The following is an 18,171-nucleotide window of genomic DNA, read 5'->3' as shown; positions in this document are numbered from 1 at the left end:
CCCAGAGATCGAACCCAGGTCTCCCACATTATAGGCAGACACTTTGCCCTCTGAGCCACCAGGGAAGTCTGGTGGCTTCCCTTTGATAGGCACGTGTTCATATCTGTGCAACAGCCTTAGAGGTAGGTATTTTTTTATCCATATTTTACAGATGAGAAAACTGAGGGTCAGAGAAGTGACAGGACATACCCAAGGTCAGCTACTAGCAAGTGGCAGAGCTGGGATTTGAACCCAGGTCTGCTGTGTCCACAGCCCATTCTCCTCCCCACAAGATACTGAGGAGAAAAGACTGCATCTGCGCCTAAAGAGTGCATGCGGCCTGGCAGTCATCTTTAGACAGAGTCACCTCCTGGAGTCAGGAAAAGCATCTAGGGGTCTGGGTTTTGCAGGACTGCTAAAGCTGAGGAGAGGCCAGCATTGTAAGGTGAATATTGATGAGAGGCAGTACTCTGTCTGACCTTGGCTTTGTGGAGCAGATTTTAGGAGTATTCCTGAGCCTGAGTGTCCTGGATCCCGCTATTCCAATGGTCCCATTAGCAACAAGAGTCCACAGTTAGTTCACGGCATGCTATCCCCTGACCCAGGGAAGATCCCAGTTTCCTCCAGCGTCTGTTCCCAGGAGCTTCTGGGCTTTTCTTGCAAGCTGGCATGAGGTCCTCTGGGCATGGCTGCTGCCTCTGTTGATGACCACAGTCCCCACTGAGGACTCCCGCTTGGAGTCGAGGTATCAGTGTTGATCACTGAGCCAGCAGCTCCCAGGTACCGAGCACTGTGTTAAGCCCTTTAACATATTGTCTCACGTGGGTCATGTCTATTGTTTTTCCAGTAATGAAACATCCAAAAGCTTTTATTATCTGGAAGTTCACAAAACCTCCCTGGAAGTCTTTCCATCTTGAATTCTCAAAAAAACCAGGGGCTTGCGCTATCTAAAGGGATCTATCCTATTTCCAAACAGCAGGGAGCGACAGAGAGCTGGAGCGCCTGATTGCGACACTAGTACTGTTCTTGTTGTTGCCACCAGGTGGCGCTGTTGAACGTTGGCTCTGCACCACCCCGTGGACTCTTCACTAGACGCAGTGGTACCCTTTGAGGTTTAGGTTCTTGCAAACTGTAGAGGGGCCTTAAACTTAGACAGAAGACCTCATCTTTCCCAGCTTCTAATCATATGCTCAGTCATGGCTCAATGTTGAATGTTGTGGAGGCTCAGGACAGAGAGGCTTCTAGCTTCAGCCACACGTTCTCCCAGAACTGGTCCTCTCCGCAGAATCCTAGGTACATAAATAATAAGACCAGATCACGAGCCATATTCCCTTACTCTGCATGTAGCCTTCACTCAGAGTCATGACTTATCAGCAGTCCTTGGTTGGGGACACTTTATCCAAACAGATCTCCCTAACTTTGAACCTCAAGGAGAAATGGTTGGTTTCTTAGTTATATCTCTTCTGTAAGTCTATGGGTTCCTTATCTAAGCAAGGACGACTATCATGGTTAAGCATTCAGACTCTGGAGTTGGGCAGATCAGGGTTTCAGTCTCAGCTCTATCACTTACTGTCTGGGTGACCTTGGGCAAGTTACTGTCTTCTCTGTCCCTCAGTCTCTCCATCTGTAAAATGGGTATCATAATAGGAACTGCTATCCCTGGTGTGGTCAAAAGATGAAGTGAGATCGTTGTGTTTGGCACAATAAATAATAACTGTTGCCATTGTTGGCAGTGATAGAAATAATAATATCATTCTGTTTCCAAAGAGGAGCGGGAGCCCCGGGACTCTGAGGTCTGGGGAAGGAGGTGCTTGTGTGCATATATGTATATTTTTGGAAGCTGCACTCTCACTCCTTTGCTCCTTGCCCCAGGACTCTCCTCCACAAAGAGCTGCAGGCGCTCACGGATGCCATGTATACCAACCTCCGCACTGTCCTGCTGGGTGACACTGTGGAAGCGGGCAGTGGCTGGCACGAAATGGGGCTCCTCGAGTTCTCCTACGGCTTCCTGCTCAGGTGAGCCCCGCACTCTGGACCGCCGTGAAGAGTGGCCAAGGGCACCAAGAGGACTTTATGGGTGCAGAAGCAGTTTGGGATGCTCCACAGCCAAGGCTGCAAGATGCCCTTCTGTACCTGGGACTCTGAGTGGTCGCCTGGTCCTCAGCCTATGGGCCGTAAAGGAGACACAGGCCAGGAAAGGGGCCTTGCTGGTCACCCAGATGCTTGGCAAAGACGGCCAGTGTGACTGGAGCCTAATGAGCTGAGGAGATGGGGCAGGGCAACGAGGATGAAGTTGGCAGAAACCAGATCTCACAGAACCTCAAAGCTATGGAATTTATTCTAAGTAAGATGAGTGACGTTGGGGTGTAAGCAGGGGATGTGACACTATTGGATGTAGAACTGGTTTTTTGAATATTTGTCTATTTCTCTGGCTGTGTTGGTCTTGGCTGTGCACGTGGGCTCGTCATCATGATGTGCCGGCTCAGTAGCCCCATGGCACGTCAGATCTCAGTTCCCCAACCAGGGAGCAAACCCGTGTCCCCTGCACTGGAAGGCGGGCTCTTAACCACTGGACCACTGGTGAAGTCCTGGACTTAGAGCTTTAAAAGCTCTCTTTGTCTGCTGGATGGAGACTGGATCATAGCTCGGGTGGGTCACAACACGAGAGAGGCCGGGGGACCTGTTAGAAGGCTGCTGTAGCTGCCCAGGTAGAGAGGATGGTGCTCTGGACCAGGCCGTGGGGAGAACTGGGACAGCTTCGGGCTTCCCTGGTAGCTCAGTTGGTAAAGGACCTGCCTACAATGCAGGAGACCCTGGTTCAATTCCTGGGTTGAGAAGATCCGCTGGAGAAGGGATAGGCTACCCACTCCAGTATTCTTAGGCTTCCCCTGTGGCTCAGCTGGTAAAGAATCCACCTGCAATGTGGGAGACCTGGGTTCAATCCCTGGGTTGGGAAGATCCCCTGGAGAAGAGAAAGGCTACCTACTCCGGTATCCTGGACTGGAGAATTCCAGGGACTGTATAGGGTCACAAAGAGTCGGACACGACTGAGCGACTTTCACTTTCACTTCACTCTGGGGGATGAGGTTGATGGGACCTGCTGAGGGACGTGACGGCCCGGTGGATAGAGGAACATGGCCACAGGTAGTGAGGAAAAGAGATTCAGTAAGGACAGTGTATTGATTTTTGGTGGCACCATTAATAACCAGCACCTCATAAAAGCAAGACATTTAAACCGCTCAAAAAAATTACAGCAACACAGTTTCAGAATAAAGGACAGGCATTTGCTGACACATATGAGTACCCTGGGATATTTATGACACATGTGTACATGTAGGATCAGTGGGTGCTAATCATTTAATCTGCACAATAGCTCTATGAAGCAGGTGCCTCAGAAACCCCATTTGATGGATGAGAAAACTAAGGCCTGGAGAACCTAGGTCATTTGCCCAGAGTCTCACAGTTGGGACCCTGGGGGGGCTGGCTGCAGAGCCTACACCCTCAAGCATGACCCTTGCTGGGTTCGTTTTTTCTCATTTCACCCTGGACTGGCACAGATACCTTCAAGGGCTATGACTGGTCTGGGTGATGCTGGTCTGGTCCACCCTGTCATCGTATGGTGGGGAGACTGAGGTCCAGAGAGGCCCCCCAAAACAAGATCACAGTGGGGAGCCCCTAGATCTCCTAGTTCCTGCCATCCTGTATGCTTGTGAGGGCAGAGAAGTCAGAGGAGAAGCTGAGGCTCTGGGGGAGGTAGGGGACACATGGTGGCAGCTCGGTCTATTTCAGTTCAGTTCAGTTCAGTCGCTCAGTCGTGTCCGACTCTTTGTGACCCCATGAATCACAGCACGCCAGGCCTCCCTGTCCATCACCAACTGCTGGAATCTACCCAAACCCAAGTCCATTGAGTCAGTGATGCCATCCAACCATCTCATCCTCTGTCGTCCCCTTCTCCTCCTGCCCTCAATCTTTCCCAGCATCAGGGTCTTTTCCAATGAGTCAGCTCTTCGCATCAGGTGGCCAAAGTATTGGAGTTTCAGCTTCAACATCAGTCCTTCCAATGAACACCCAGGACTGATCTCCTTTACGATGGACTGGTTGGATCTCCTTGCAGTCCAAGGGACTCTCAAGAGTCTTTTGTTTAGGTCCATGGTAAGAGCAGGCTCAGCGCTGGGGGCAGGTGTAAGTGGATTCCTGTGTCTTCAAGGCCTGAGCCCTGGCTGCAGCTCCTGCCTCCCGGCTTGGCAGCAGCTTCTGGCCTTTTTGTCGCCATCTGCAGCCCCTGAAATACAGAGGCAGTGGGTGAGCTGGACGACAGGTGTGCTGATGGGGAGGCGCGTCTTCACGGAGCCCAGCTCTCGGGATCCCGCCCGTCCTGTGTGTGCCCCAGCCCCCCTCAGTCCCATCCAGAGTTCTGACTTTGATTCCTCCGGGGTCACCTCACCAGCCTCCTTGCTGAACAGGCCAGGCACGCTCCCGCCTCAAGGCCTTTGCAGTTTCCGTTCCCTTGCCCAAGAATGCTGTTCTCTACATGTCTGCACGGCTCCCACCTCCCTTCATTCAAGTCTTGTCTCAAGGGTCACCTCCTCAGGGAGGCCTTTCCCGACCCCTCATTTACTGTGATGTCCCTGGGGTTTCCCAGGTGGCTCAGTGATAAAGAGTCCACCTGCCAATGCAGGAGACGTGGATTTGATCCCTGGGTCGGGAAGATTCCCTGGAGGAGGAATTGGTAACCCTCTCCAGAATTCCTGCCTGAAAAATCCCATGGCCTGAGGAGCCTGGGGGGCTACAATCCAGGGGGTGGCAAATAGTCGGACATGAGCGAGGGAGTGAGCACACAGACCTCTTATTCCCAGCCTTATTCCAGCTTTTTCTGCCTTGCCCCTAGCGCCACCTATGGGTCAAACATGCATTTACAGGTCATGTAATCACTTCCTGCCTGTCTTCAGCTGTTAGGTTTTATTTCAAAGTGAAGGAGCCTTAGAAAGGGTGTCACGTGCACAGTGTGAAATCTCGTGGTTCTTCCTGGTTTTCTTTTTTTTCTGGGTTTTTTTTTTTCATTGCCTAGTTTTGGTAGAAATTTTATCTAAGGAACTAGTTTTCTGCTTTAAGGAAAAAAAAAACACCAGTACAAGTAGGGTGACAAATGGTGACAGGTGTTTAACTGGGTGTCATGGAGCCCTCAGGGCCGGGGGAGGGCCGTGTGACTCTGCCCGCTCGTTCCCGTCTGAGAGGGGTGGCAGTGACTCCCCTCCTGCCCGGGGCTGCCAGGCAGGACTGCAGGCTGCCAGTAGCCGGACTCTCCCCTCTCTCAAGACGAGACAGAGGGGCAAATCCGGGTTTGTGTTCGGTTCAGTTCAGTCGCTCAGTCGTGTCCGACTCTTTGCGACCCCATGGACTGCAGCACGCCAGGCCTCCCTGTCCATCACCGACTCCCGGGGTTGATTCAAACTCATGTCCATTGAATCGGTGATGCCATCCAAGATTTTGTGTGAATTTCCCCCCATGTTTAAACATGCATTCAGTTTGTTTTTAGGAAAACACGATTAACCAAACCAAACACGTTTCTGGACTGAATCCAGGCTGTGGGCTGCACCTTTACAGCTTCTGCCGTAAGGGGGTACTGAGGGCGTTTGTCTGGAGATGAGGACCCAGGGCTTACACGTTTGGAGGAGGAGGAGGGAATTCCTTCCGGGCTGATGCAGCAGCATCAGTGGGGGCCGGAGGTACACTCTGGAGGGAGCTCGTTCCAGCCGTTCTGAAGGAAGGGTTGCTTCCTCCCAGTCCAGTGGGATGGGCGGGTCTTGAACTTGCCATCTCTAGGGGGCGTGGAGGCCAAGACGGGAGGAGGGGAGGGGAGTGGGATGCAGGGAAAAGGTAGGAGAACAGCTTGGATAACTGAGCTCAGAATCATGGTGGCCCTGTATTGTCTTCTAAGATTAGTGTTTTGGGGATTGTGTTCTAGCTATCCACCCATCCACCCATCCTCCCATCCACCCATCCATCCTCCACCCACCCTTCCATCCATCCTCCAACCACTCTCCCTCCCTCCTTCCCATCCATCTACCCACCCATCCATCCATCCACCCATCCACCCACCCACCCAGTCTCCCTCCCTCTTTCCCATCCATCCACCCACCCTTCCATCCATCCTCCACCCACTCCCTCCCTCCTTCCCATCCATCCACCCACCCTTCCATCCATCCTCCACCCACTCCCTCCCTCCTTCCCATCCATCCACCCACCCATCCATCCACCCACCCACCCACCCATCCACCCGTCCATTGATAGAACGTTCATTGAAGACATTGCACATTTGCACTGTGTAAATGAGGGGTTAAGTGGGGACTAGACAGGCGTCTCTCAGCCCTCCGCCCCATCCCTGCTTCCATTCTCTCCTTGGGAGAATCCCTGTCCTGGGCGATCCAGAGACTTAGGAGGAGCTTCGGGAGGCTGGTCAGGGCCTCTCGGTGTCTCTCTCAGAAGTCCTGTTCCCTCTCACCACGTGGAAAAGGTGAAAATCTGTGGTTTCCCTCCCAGGACTGAGGCCGGTGGGGCTGGGCTCCTGGAGCTTTGAAAGGGAAAACCTGGGTGGTGGAGACATTTTCTCTGGGAGCACTCCTGAGGGCAGTATGAATGTGTGTGTGTTGTGTGTATGGTGTGTGTGTGCACACACCACACACACGAGGGCTTACACTTGCTCTTGTGTCTCATCCTCTCTCCGTACTCCCCCACCAGGCCCTGGCCCTCTCCTGTTCAGACGCCCCTCGGTTGCCCTTGAGGTCAGGGCCAGCCTTCCCGCGTTGACGGCCAGCCCTGTGTGACGGGCCCTGGCGACTCCCAGGCCACTCCAGCCCAGCACCTGGCAGTCCTTGGACCCAGCCGTGGCCGCCCCCTTGGCCCCAGGCCTCTGCCCGGGCTGTGCCCTCTGCCAGAGCCCCTCTGCCCGGGCTGTGCCCTCTGCCAGAGCCCCTCTGCCCGGGCTGTGCCCTCTGCCAGAGCCCCTCTGCCCGAGCCCCTCTGCCCGGGCTGTGCCCTCTGCCAGAGCCCCTGTCCGCTGCTTATGCTGCAGGCTCCAGCTCAGATCCTGCCTCCTCCGAGGAGCCTGCCCTGACTTCCTCTCCAGGGTCAGGAACCTCTTTTCCTGACCCAGGGCCCCCATCTCGCCCTTCCACCTGCTCTGCTTACCCGCTTCCAACAGCACATCTGCGCTCCTTCCTGCGGCAGAGGTTGGCTCTTCCCTGTGCCCTGGACCCCTCCCTCTGCCCATCCTGCAGCTTGACGGAAGGAGCGCTCCTCCCCTCCCTCTCCCACTTGCCCTTCCCTCTGAGCCCCGGCTGGCCCACGACACCTCCCCTCCTCTGTCTGTCTTGAGTGTTTTGTGTGTTTGCTTCTCTGCTGACTCTCTGGCCCAGAACCGTCCCTGACACAGGGTAGGAAAATCTGGTGCTCCCCAGGGGTACAAATGAAGAAGAGCTCGTAGGCCGCCCTGAGAGCTCAGCTGGGACCATTCAGAGACGGCCTGCTGACCCTCTGCTTGCCGCCCCCAGAGCCGGCTACCTGACCCAGTACGGCGTTGAGGCACCGCCACACACCCAGGAGAGCCAGGCCCAGGACCGTGTCCACTCAGCCGACGTCTTCCACACCTTCCGCCAGCTTGACCTGCTGCTCCCCAAGCTGGCACGTGGCTCCCTGTCAGCGGGTAAGCACCGTGGGGTCTTCGGTGAGCTGTGGGGCTGGCAGAGGGGCCCAGAGAGGAAGTCCACCCTCAAGCCGAAGGATCATAGATGACACGAGAAGGAAAACATTCTAATGCCTTTGAGGTAGTGAGGTCCCTGTCCTGGGGGGGTGTGTAAGAGCACGCTGGTGGGGAGGCAGGGCCTGGACCAGAGCTGGGGCTCCTGTTGGAAATTCTGATGCAGCACATCTGGCATGGGGCTTGGGGACCTTTTGTGTCTGTGTCCTTCCTTTCCAGGTTTAAGATTTAATTTGCTTTAAAAATTCTTTTCTTTTTTTCTTTAGAAATTCTTACAAGTCCTTTATGCTGGTTATAAGAAATTCAAGCCCAACAGAATAACTGATAGGGACTAATGAGAGTTCTCCACCTTCTCCTCATCCAGGTCCGCCACTTGCCTTCCCCTCCGCAGAGGGGACCTTTATTACGAGCGTGGAGACTTTTCTCTAAACACACACACAGAATTCTTTTTTTTTTTTAATTGAGGTATACTGTATATACAAGAAAGCACACAGTCCTAAATGCACAGCTGAGAGATAAATCTGAACTTTCCATGCCCTTTCCCGGTCAATATCCACCCCCTAGAGTTAGCCACTCTATGGATTTCTTCCACCTCGGCTAGTTTTACCTGTTCTTGAACTTCCTATAAAAAGAATCATAGAATATGTGCACTTGGATGTCTGACTTTTTTCACTCAACTTTACATCTGTAAGATTCATGGAGATTGTTGTATGTGTCTATGGTTTCTTGTTCGTTGCTCTGCAGTATTTCATTGGAGTGATGATCACACTTTGTTGAACGTTCCCGGTTGCGGGGCGCCTGGGCGGCTTCCAGGTGTGGCTGTGTCTCAGGCGGCTGTGCACGCTCTTGTGCGTGCCTTCCTGAGCGCAGATGCCTTCATGTTTAGCCCTGTTTAGCCCTGTGCTTTTGTAACATCAGTGTAGCGCTCTGGAGCAATTGTTCTGCTACAGAGTTTTCACTGAGCTCCACATCTAGAACTTCCCACATGGGTTTACAAAAACCCACCGCCTTCGTTTTCATGGCTACAGAGGGGGATCAATATTGGTAGAAAGCTTCCTGCTGGATTCAGGGCACCAGGCCCATAGGAACCCCTGGGGTTCAGTCTCCCCCAGCCACTGTGTCTCAGGCTTCCCCAGGGAGAAGAGTCCTCTCGGGCCTTTGTTAATAAATCTCCAAGCACCATCCCAGTCCTTTCGATTTGAATGAGCTTCCCTGGTGGCTCAGAGGGTAAAGAATTTGCCAGCAATGTAGGAGTTGTTTAGTCACTCAGCCGTGTCTGACTCTTTGTGATCCCATGGACTGCAGCGTGCCAGGCTTCCCTTTGCTTCACCATCTCCCGGAACTTGCTCAAACTCATGTCAATCAAGTTGGTGATGCCACCCAACCATCTCATCCTCTGTCATCCCCTTCTCCTCCTGCCTTCAATCTTGCCCAGCATCAGGATCTTTTCTAATATGTCAGCATCAGGTGGCCAAAGTATTGGAGCTTCAGTTTCAGCATCAGTCCTTCCAGTGAATATTCAGGACTGATTTCCTGTAGGATTGGCTGGTTGGATCTCCTTGCAGTCCAAGGGACTCTCAAGAGTCTTCTCCAACACCACAGTTCAAAAGCATCAGTTCTTCGGTGCTCAGCCTTCCTTGTGGTCCAGCTCTCACATCCATACAGGACCACTGGAAAAACCATAGCTTTGACTAGATGGACCTTTGTAGGCAAAGCAATGCAGGAGACCCAGGTTCGATCCCTGGGTCGGGAAGATCCCTAGGAGAAGGGCATGGCAACCCACTCCAATATTCTTGCCTGGAGAATTCCATGGGCAGAGGAGCCTGACGGGCTACAGTCCATGGGGCCGCAAAGAGTCAGACAGGACTGGACAACTAACACGTTCACTCTCTTCAGGAAGACTGGGACATGCATTTTTGACAAGTTTCTGACAACTCAGCCATGGGAAGGTGGAGAAACACTGTGTCCTGGTCTCAGAAACTTGCAGCAAGACCTGGATTTGAATCAATACTTTGCTTCTTCCTTGCTGGTGATTTAGGGCAAGTTACTTAACTTCTTTTTGCTGAGTCTTCTCTCTGGAGGGGCAGTTGAGGACAGTTGTAAGACAGACTCTGGGCTCAGGTGGCTTGAGGTGTTTATTGGCTCTTAGGTCTTTTCTCCGTGCCTCAGTGATCCCATCTGTAAAATGGAGAGAACAGTAGATTCTTCCTAGAAGGTGGCTGTTAGGATTGGCTGAGGTAATAAGAAAAAAACAGTCTTTGTTGAGCAGTTTCTTTGCGCCAGATACCAGCTTAAATATTGTGCCATTCAATGCTTACAACAGCACATGACCCACTGAGCCCCTGAGCTGCAGCTGCTGAAGCCCGCTCACTAGAGCCTGTGCCCCGCAGCAAGAGAAGCCCCTGCAGTGAGAAGCCCGAGCACCACAACAAAAACAGCACTCGTCGCAGCTAGAGAGCACCCGTGCGAAGCAACGAAGCCTCAGTGAAGGCAAAAATAACAATATAACAAAAATAAAATCAGTAAAAATTTTCAATTATATGTATATAAAAAAGAAAGAAACCTAGGAACTTCCCTGGTGAGTCTAGTGGCTGAGACTCTGTGCTCCCAATGCAAGGGGACTGGGTTTGATCCCTGGTCAGGGAACTAGGTCCCACGTGCCTCAGCTAAGAGTTCACGTGCTGCAAGTAAATGGCCCTCCTGCCACAACAAAAATCGAACATCCCGTATGCCGCAGTGAAGACCTGACACGGCCACATAATAAATATGTTTTTAAAAAGAAACACATTCTTATGATAGAGGTAGACAGGAAAAAGTAATAATACTCTTCCAAACCCATCTTCCTATGGAAACCAGTGTTAACATGCTGATACATCCCTACAGTGTTTTGTAGGGATACTCTATTTTAAAAATGGAGACAAATATATATATCTAAAGTGTCACTGTGTGTATTTACAAAAATGGATTATATGTATTATCTACAACTTAATTTTCTAACCTAACAATATAGCTGCACAATCTCCCTTGTTAATTCAAACATCTTCTAGAGGCATTAGCCAATGCAATTAGATAAGGGAAATCAATTACCGATATAATAATGAGTAAAGAAGAAATAAAACTATCCCTATTTGCAAGTGATCTGATACTATACCCTGAAAAGCCCAGAAAATCTATAAAACTAACTCAAGCATACTATATATATATACACACAGTGCATAGCAAAGCAGAAGGATGTGAAAATCAGCATAAAAAATCCAGACATCCTTCTGGCTCTTTCAGGTTACTGTGTAGAGGCCACCCCACTCCAGTGGATATTAATAATTGTTTCCTTTGTGTGTGTGTGACTGTCATAGCACTTCATTGTACTTGTTATCTCTTCTACAATCTGGTGATTTTATTTTTCTCTAACAGTTTCCTGCAAGTGGATTTGCCAGGTTAAAGGGCATACACATTAAAATTTTTATTAGCTGTTGCTGTATCTTTTACAAAGCCATGGAGCAATTCATATGCCTACCCAAAGGGAAGGCGTCTGCTCATTCCTCACCAGATTTATCAGTCTTTCCAGTGGTTTGCCAGTCTAATGGGCAGAAGTAAGTAATTGGTCATTTTAATTTGCATTTTCCCACAACCTTGTGAGCGTGCAGTTATGATGCTGCTAAGTTGCTTCAGTCGTGCCCGACTCTGTGCGACCCCATAGACGGCAGCCCACCAGGCCCCACCGTCCCTGGGATTCTCCAGGCAAGAACACTGGAGTGGGTTGCCATTTCCTCCTCCAATGCATGAAAGTGAAAAGTGAAAGTGAAGTCTCCCAGTCTTGTCCGACTCTTAGCAACCCCATGGACTGCAGCCTACCAGGCTCCTCCATCCATGGGATTTTCCAGGCAAGAGTACTGGAGTGGGGTGCCATTGTATCTTTAAATCCTTATTAATCTGATGGGCAAAAAAGAGCATCTGGCTTTATGGGCATTTCATCCTGTGATGAAAAAACATCTTTTAGTGTTACCAGCCATTTGCTTTTCCTCTTTGTGAGTTGCTTGTTCATGATTCTTAATGTCTTTTTTGAGACAGCTCTTTATCTTATCGAATCCTGACATCAGTGCTGAGAAGTTGGTATTGTTGTGCAGTCGCTAAGTTGTGTCTTTGCGACCCCACAGACTGTAGAATGCCAAGCTTCCCTGTCCTTCACCATCTCCTGGAGTTTACTCAAACTCACGTCCATTGAGTCGGTGATGCCATCCAACCATCTCACCCTCTGTCATCCCCTTCTCCTCCCGCCCTCAATCTTTCCCAGCATCAGGGTCTTTTCCAATGAGTGGGCTCTTTGCATCAGGTGGCCAAGTATTGGCGCTTCAGCATCAGTCCTTCCGATGAAATTGGTGTTATTAAACTCTTTTTTCAGGTAAAGAAACTGAGGCTCAGAGAAGTGAAGTCTTTTTCATAGACACATGGCTGGTAGGTGGCAGAGCAGCAAGGTAGAAGCTTGATCTGTTTGACTGCAAAACCTAGTGCACGGAGCACGGCCGGCACTGATTGCTTCTCGGGGGAAGAGTGGTTTCTCTGTTGCTGTTTCTTCTGTACAGATGCCCGGGAGGAGTCTGGGTAGATGCAGAGAGGGACCCTCCCTTTTACCCCCGGAACAGCTCTGGGCTGGGTATGGGAAGGCTGCATTTCTCAGTATGGGCAGCAGGTGGCAATGTGGGAGACGGTTTCTCAACTTAGGCCTGGAGGCTGGGGTGCAGAAGGGCCCCCAGAGCTTGCTGTGGGGCATGTGAAGCTCTGCAGCTACTTTGGAAAAGCAGTTTGGTAGAACCTATCAGCATAAAATACACACACCTTTGATCCTGTACTTCCGCTTCTTGGAGTTACCCCACAGAGATGCTCCCATGTGTCTACAGATCCACAGATATTCATTGCCATGTTATCTGTGGAAAACTGTTTTCCCTGGAAAATTGAACTGATCCCTGGTGCCAAAAAGTCTGGGGACCACTGTCTTAGAGTTTCTTTGTTTTTCTTTTATTATTATTATTGTTGTTGTTGTTTACTATTCTCATGCATTATTCCTCTGGTTTTAGAAATATAAACATTTTAAAAGAAGATTGAGCTTTTGGGGACCCTTAGACAATTGAATTTGGTGCTTCTCATACAGGAGAGAGTTGGGGGGCAGTAGGGAGTTAAATGGAGCCCTGAGCTAAGCAAACTGCTTCTTTTTGGAATAATCATTTCACTGGATTATTGGCTGTTTTATTTGAATATTGTTTGGGGAAGGGAAAGCATTCTTATATTAAAGAATCACAGGGTCTAATGCAAAAATCAAATGCATTTTAAAGGTGAAACATAAGACTTTAAAAATATGTCTCCACTGGGGGCCTTGCTGAACTGTACTCTTGGGTCTCCAGGGGACAGAGGTGTTTCCAAACCTAGACTTCTTGCTTTACATGGGGAGACTGAGGGACTTCCCTGGTGGTCCGGTGGCTACTCTGAACTCGCAATGCAGGGGGCCCTGGTCAGGGAAGTAGATCCCACAGGACACAGCTAGGAGCTCACATGCCTCAACTAAGGATCTGGCGTGCCTCAGTGAAGAGTGAAGATCCCGAGTGCTGCAGCTGACCTGGTGCAGCCAAATAAAAAAAGAAATGTTTGAGAAAAAAAATGCGACTGAGGCTCAGAGGTGGACAGGGCCTCAAGCCAAGCCCACACAGCATGGGAAGTCTGGGATTGAACCTGTTTCTCCTGCTTCTGACCAAGTTACTGATCATATGAGCCTGGCGGTTCTGATTCACAGCCTCGAGTCATTACATGGGGGCTGATAAATAATACCTTATAAGAATGGCAGGATATAGCCAGTGCAATTTGCCAAACCCCTTCCAGTACGGAGTATGTTCCGTGTGTGATCTTTTTCAGTCCTCTGAGCCAGATTGCCCCCGTTTTTCAGATGGGGAACTGAGTCTCAGAAATAGAGAATGATTTACCCAAGATTATCCTCCTAGGAAGGGGCAGAGCTGGGATCTCAACCTGGGTCGTATGGCTGCAAGCTAGGTGATCTTTATTTCACCATTTATTATTTCTTAATTATGGAAATAATACATGAATACATTCCTCTTGGACTAATAATTTACTAACATTCATTCAGCTTTGTTTAACAATATAGCTAATTTTTATTATGCCTGGGACAGGCAGCACTCTTCAGGCTTTATATGTGAATGCATTCAATCCCTGTACAACCCTATGTGGTGAGTACTCTTACCCTAATTTATAGGTGAGGAGACCGAGATGTTCAGAGGTGAGGTGCCTTATTCAAGGTCAGGCACTCTGCTCCAGAGCTTGGGCTCTTAAGTGGGCTCCCCTGCCTCTTGTGAAAAAATAAAATATTGCAGAGAAGGCATATACTGTTTTGACCTCACTCCCTCTACATCTGTCTCCAAGGTAACCGTTGTTATCAATTGAGTGTTGTACTGCTGCAGTTCATGGGGTCACGAACAGTTGGACAGGACTGAGCGACTGAACAACAATGGCTAAAACAGTGCCATCCTGTAGAAACAGGGTGCTGGCCACATATGTAACTTTACATTTTCTAGTAGACACATTTAAAAAAGAATAGTAAGTGTTAGTTGCTCAGTCTTGCCCAACTCTTTGCGACCCCATGGACTGCAGCCCACCAGGCTCCTTTGTCCATGAGATTTTCCAGGCAAGGATACTGGAGTGGGTTGCCATTTCCTTCTCCAGGGGATCTTCCCAACCTGGGATCAAACCCAGGTCTCCTGCACTGCAGGCAGATTCTTTACCGACTGAGCTACAAGGGAAGCTGTAAAAAAGATAAATAGGAATTCCACAGCATTCCAGTGGTTAAGACTCCAAGCTTCCACTGCAGGGGACACGGGTTCAATCCCTGGTTGGGAAACCAAGATTCTACATGCCACAGGGTGCAGTCGGGGGGAAAAAAATCCCATAAAAATAAAATAAATACACAAAATTAAATTTAAAAAAGAAAGAGGTAAAATCAACTTTAATAATATTTTTCTTTATCTCAATATATCTAAACTATTAGCATTTTAGCATGTAATTAATATAAAATTACTGTCATATTTTACATTTTGTGTCTGTCGCCAAGACTTGAAAACTGGTAGGTACTTTTGACTCACAGGACATCCCGATTCTGAGTGGCCACATTTTATGTGCTCAGTCAGCATATGTGACTTGCGGCTTTCTTTCTGGACAGAGTTAGTCTTGACCCTTCTCCAAGTACACGAGTGAAATACAGTACACCCCAGTTATACTCAGCTCCAAATACAGCAAGCCCTGGTTTTCCCAGCAGGAAGGGCTTTTTGTTTTTTGTTTGGTGTGGTTTGTCTTTTTAGTCAACCTAAACGTGGAAATAATTAGGGCTGGAAATGAAACAACATCTCCTTATTGATGTTGTCGAGCAACCGTGGTTAAGTTCACATGTTGTATAAACTAACCGTTGAGAGACGTCGCTCTCTTCTCACCTCGCCTTTCAGGAAGTGGCTTATTCAGACTCTATCTCGGGTACCTGTGTCATCTCCGTCAGCAGGCTGGCAGGTGGAGTCACCAAACTCGGTTTTCCAGAACCTCTTTCTTCACTCCCGTATCATCTTATTGAAATATAGAATGAACTTTTTGAATCTATCCATCCATGAATCTGTGCTCTTTCGCTGGAAATTCTTTACGGGGCTGGGCTTGCTGCCAGATTTTGGTTCACGTGACTAAACGTTGAAAATATAGAATGGTGACAGTGAGGCGTCTCCCGTCCGTCCTTCCAGCCTGTCCGTCCTTCCAGCCTGTCCCCCCCACCCCGCCCACCCACAGTCGGCTGGTGTTACTGGTTTCTCCTGGATCCTTCCAGAGTTCCTTCATGCGAATACAAGTGGACATGATGTTGTTCTTTCTTTTCTCTTTTGCCCACAAATGCATGGTAAACACACTGGTGTGGACACTGCTTTTTCCTAATAGAGTAGCTATAATGAAATCTTGTGTAAGATTTTGTGTGTCCTGTACTATTCTAAGGGCTCTAAAAATGTTAAGCTGATTTTACCAAATTGCCAATATAGTTGTTGGTTTTTTTTTTTTTTTTGCTTATTTTTTTTAAGACTTTTTCCTGGATCTTTTGTTTTATTTATTTATTTTATTATGATTCTTTTTTTTTTTTTTTTACGAGCTGCTGTAGGTCTTCGTTGCTACAGGGTTATTCTGTAGTTGCGGCAAGGGGAGGTACTGTCTAGCTGTGGTACAAGGGCTTCTCATTGTGGCGGCTTTTCCTGCTTCAGAGTACAGGCTCTAGGTGCATGGGCTCGGTAGTTGCAGCTTGCACGGGCTTAGTTGCTCCGTGGCCTGTGGGATCTTCCTGGACCTGGGATAAAACCCGTGCCTCCTGCCTTGGCATCTTTACCACTAAGCCACCAGGGAAGCCCCGAAAATACACATAACATGTAGCAAATATACATAACAGGAAAATTTGTTTTTCAGACAAACAGTTGGCCACATTGCTTTAAATTGAGGAGTATTTCACCTGAAAAAGTGTCTAGAGGTGGAAGAAAAGCATATGGAACGTATTATGTGAAAACCTAATTAATGCGCTTAAATAAGCTTCGCCTCCGTTTTACATTCTGTAACATGAAGCCTGATTTAGAGCCACTGGGTAGCTGGGTCTTCCCGAAACACTGCTTTATGGCTCAGAAAAGTCAGTGAGAGAGTTGCTAGTACTTTGGAATTTTGTAGCAATCCGAGTGACTCCTTCTTTTCCAAAGGGTGATTTTGGGGAAAGAAAAGAACAAATTTCATATTTGCACGTGTCAATGCAGCATCGTCTTGTAGCATTAGCAAAATATATGAATAGCAAGCACTGACTTTATGCCTTCGACGGTCTGCCTGTGTGGGCCACCGCACAGTTTTCCGGAATGTAAACACGCAGTCGTTTACTTAATGGTGTTTGTGAATTGGTGATCCGGGTGCCAAAGCGGACCCTCAGAGAAGTTTTTGTGACCCGCACGGTGATTAAAAATGACTTACTGAGATGCTAACTTTAAAACATGAGAGGATTCCATGTGAACATTTGGGTTTCAGCTTCTCCTGGAATCACAGGCTCCCTGGCTGTGCCTTCTCTGTCAGGCCCAAGGGGCTGGGGGGTGGAGCTGAGTACAGCCCTGGGACCCTCCCATCGGGCCCTGCCTGGCCCTCCGCCCTTGTGCACTCCACCTGCCCTTTCCTGCAGGTGTTGAGTTTGAAGTCCAGACCCTTCTGTCCCCTCTTGATGGTCTGCTCGGTCATTTCTCCTGGCTGACGCTGTGCCCTCGGGGTCTCCACACACACATGGGCTGGCCTTCCTCTGGGATCAGGCCCCGGGAAGGAAGCACACGGATCCCTGTTTCCTGTTCCCTCCCCTGCTCTGCGAAGAAACCCATTCATTTAACAGATGCTGGCGGAGCACCTCCTCTCGACCAGGCCCGCATTTCAGGACTGGGGTCCCTGGAGCTTTCTCCTGCAGGAACTCCCCACCCACCTCCCTGGGGTGACACCCCAAGACCCTTGGCCTCAGGGGGGAGGGTGGGGCAGGGTGGCCCTGGGCTGGAGGTGGAGCTGTAATCCCCCCCATCCTCTGTGCTCCATCTCTGCAGGGGATAAGGACCGGGTGGGCAAGGTCAAAGGTCGCCTGTGGAAGCTGTTGTCCCCAACCAGGCTGGCCAGCCGGGCCCACCGGAGCAGATGGCTGGAGAGTTACCTGCTGCACCTGGAGGAAATGGGCGTGTCGGAGGAGATGCAGGCTCGCGCCCTCGTGCTGCAGCTCTGGGCCACACAGGTGAGTGCCAGCGGCTGCAGATGTGAGGCTGTGCATGTGAGTGCTTGTGTGTGTGTGTGCACTCACACGTGTGTACTGAGGCACACTAAGGCAACGTGCCTGCGAGTCCGTGTGCATGTGCTGGCGTGGGCCTGTGTGTGTGCCTGTACACGTGTGAGTGTGGGCCACTGTGAGCGTGGGTGTGGGTCTGTGCACACACACCCAGCTGTCTGCCCCCATTCCCTCACTCTCTCAACTATCAAAGTGTCTCATGAACAGGACCTTTCATTCAATATGTAATTTTTAATTTGGAAAAATATCAAACTTAGAGAAGCTGTATGAATAGTTTCATGAACTCATATATACTTCACCTTAATTCTTCAATTTTATTTATTTTTATTGGAGTATAGTTGATTCACAGTGTTAGATTCCCCACTTGATCACATTTGCTTTCTCTCTCTCCTACTCTGATTGTCTTCTTGAATCATTTGCAAATTAGTTGCAGGCATCGTGATTCTTTGCCCCTAATTTCTTCATTGTGCGTCTCCTAGGAGCAAGAATATTCTCTTCCATCTCCACCGCCCAGTGAGCAGATTCAGGGCAATTAACCCAGATACAGGACCATTATCTAATATACAGTCTGCAT

At 49.6% G+C, this 18,171-nt stretch overlaps 1 protein-coding gene across 1 annotated transcript in view; it reads left to right on the top strand.

The window, feature by feature from the left end:
* PTGIS (prostaglandin I2 synthase) overlaps positions 1-18,171 on the top strand; it is a 52,849-nt gene that overhangs the window by 18,001 nt on the left and 16,677 nt on the right. The window contains exons 4-6 of the mRNA XM_019972563.2: positions 1,852-1,995; positions 7,530-7,681; positions 17,365-17,546. Of these exons, the coding sequence (XP_019828122.2) occupies positions 1,852-1,995; positions 7,530-7,681; positions 17,365-17,546 (478 nt within the window). The remainder of the gene's footprint in view (positions 1-1,851; positions 1,996-7,529; positions 7,682-17,364; positions 17,547-18,171) is intronic.

Source organism: Bos indicus, chromosome 13, assembly GCF_029378745.1.
Source record: "Bos indicus isolate NIAB-ARS_2022 breed Sahiwal x Tharparkar chromosome 13, NIAB-ARS_B.indTharparkar_mat_pri_1.0, whole genome shotgun sequence".
NCBI classification, from domain to species: Eukaryota; Metazoa; Chordata; class Mammalia; order Artiodactyla; family Bovidae; genus Bos; species Bos indicus.
This window is presented reverse-complemented; position numbering and strand designations above follow the sequence as displayed.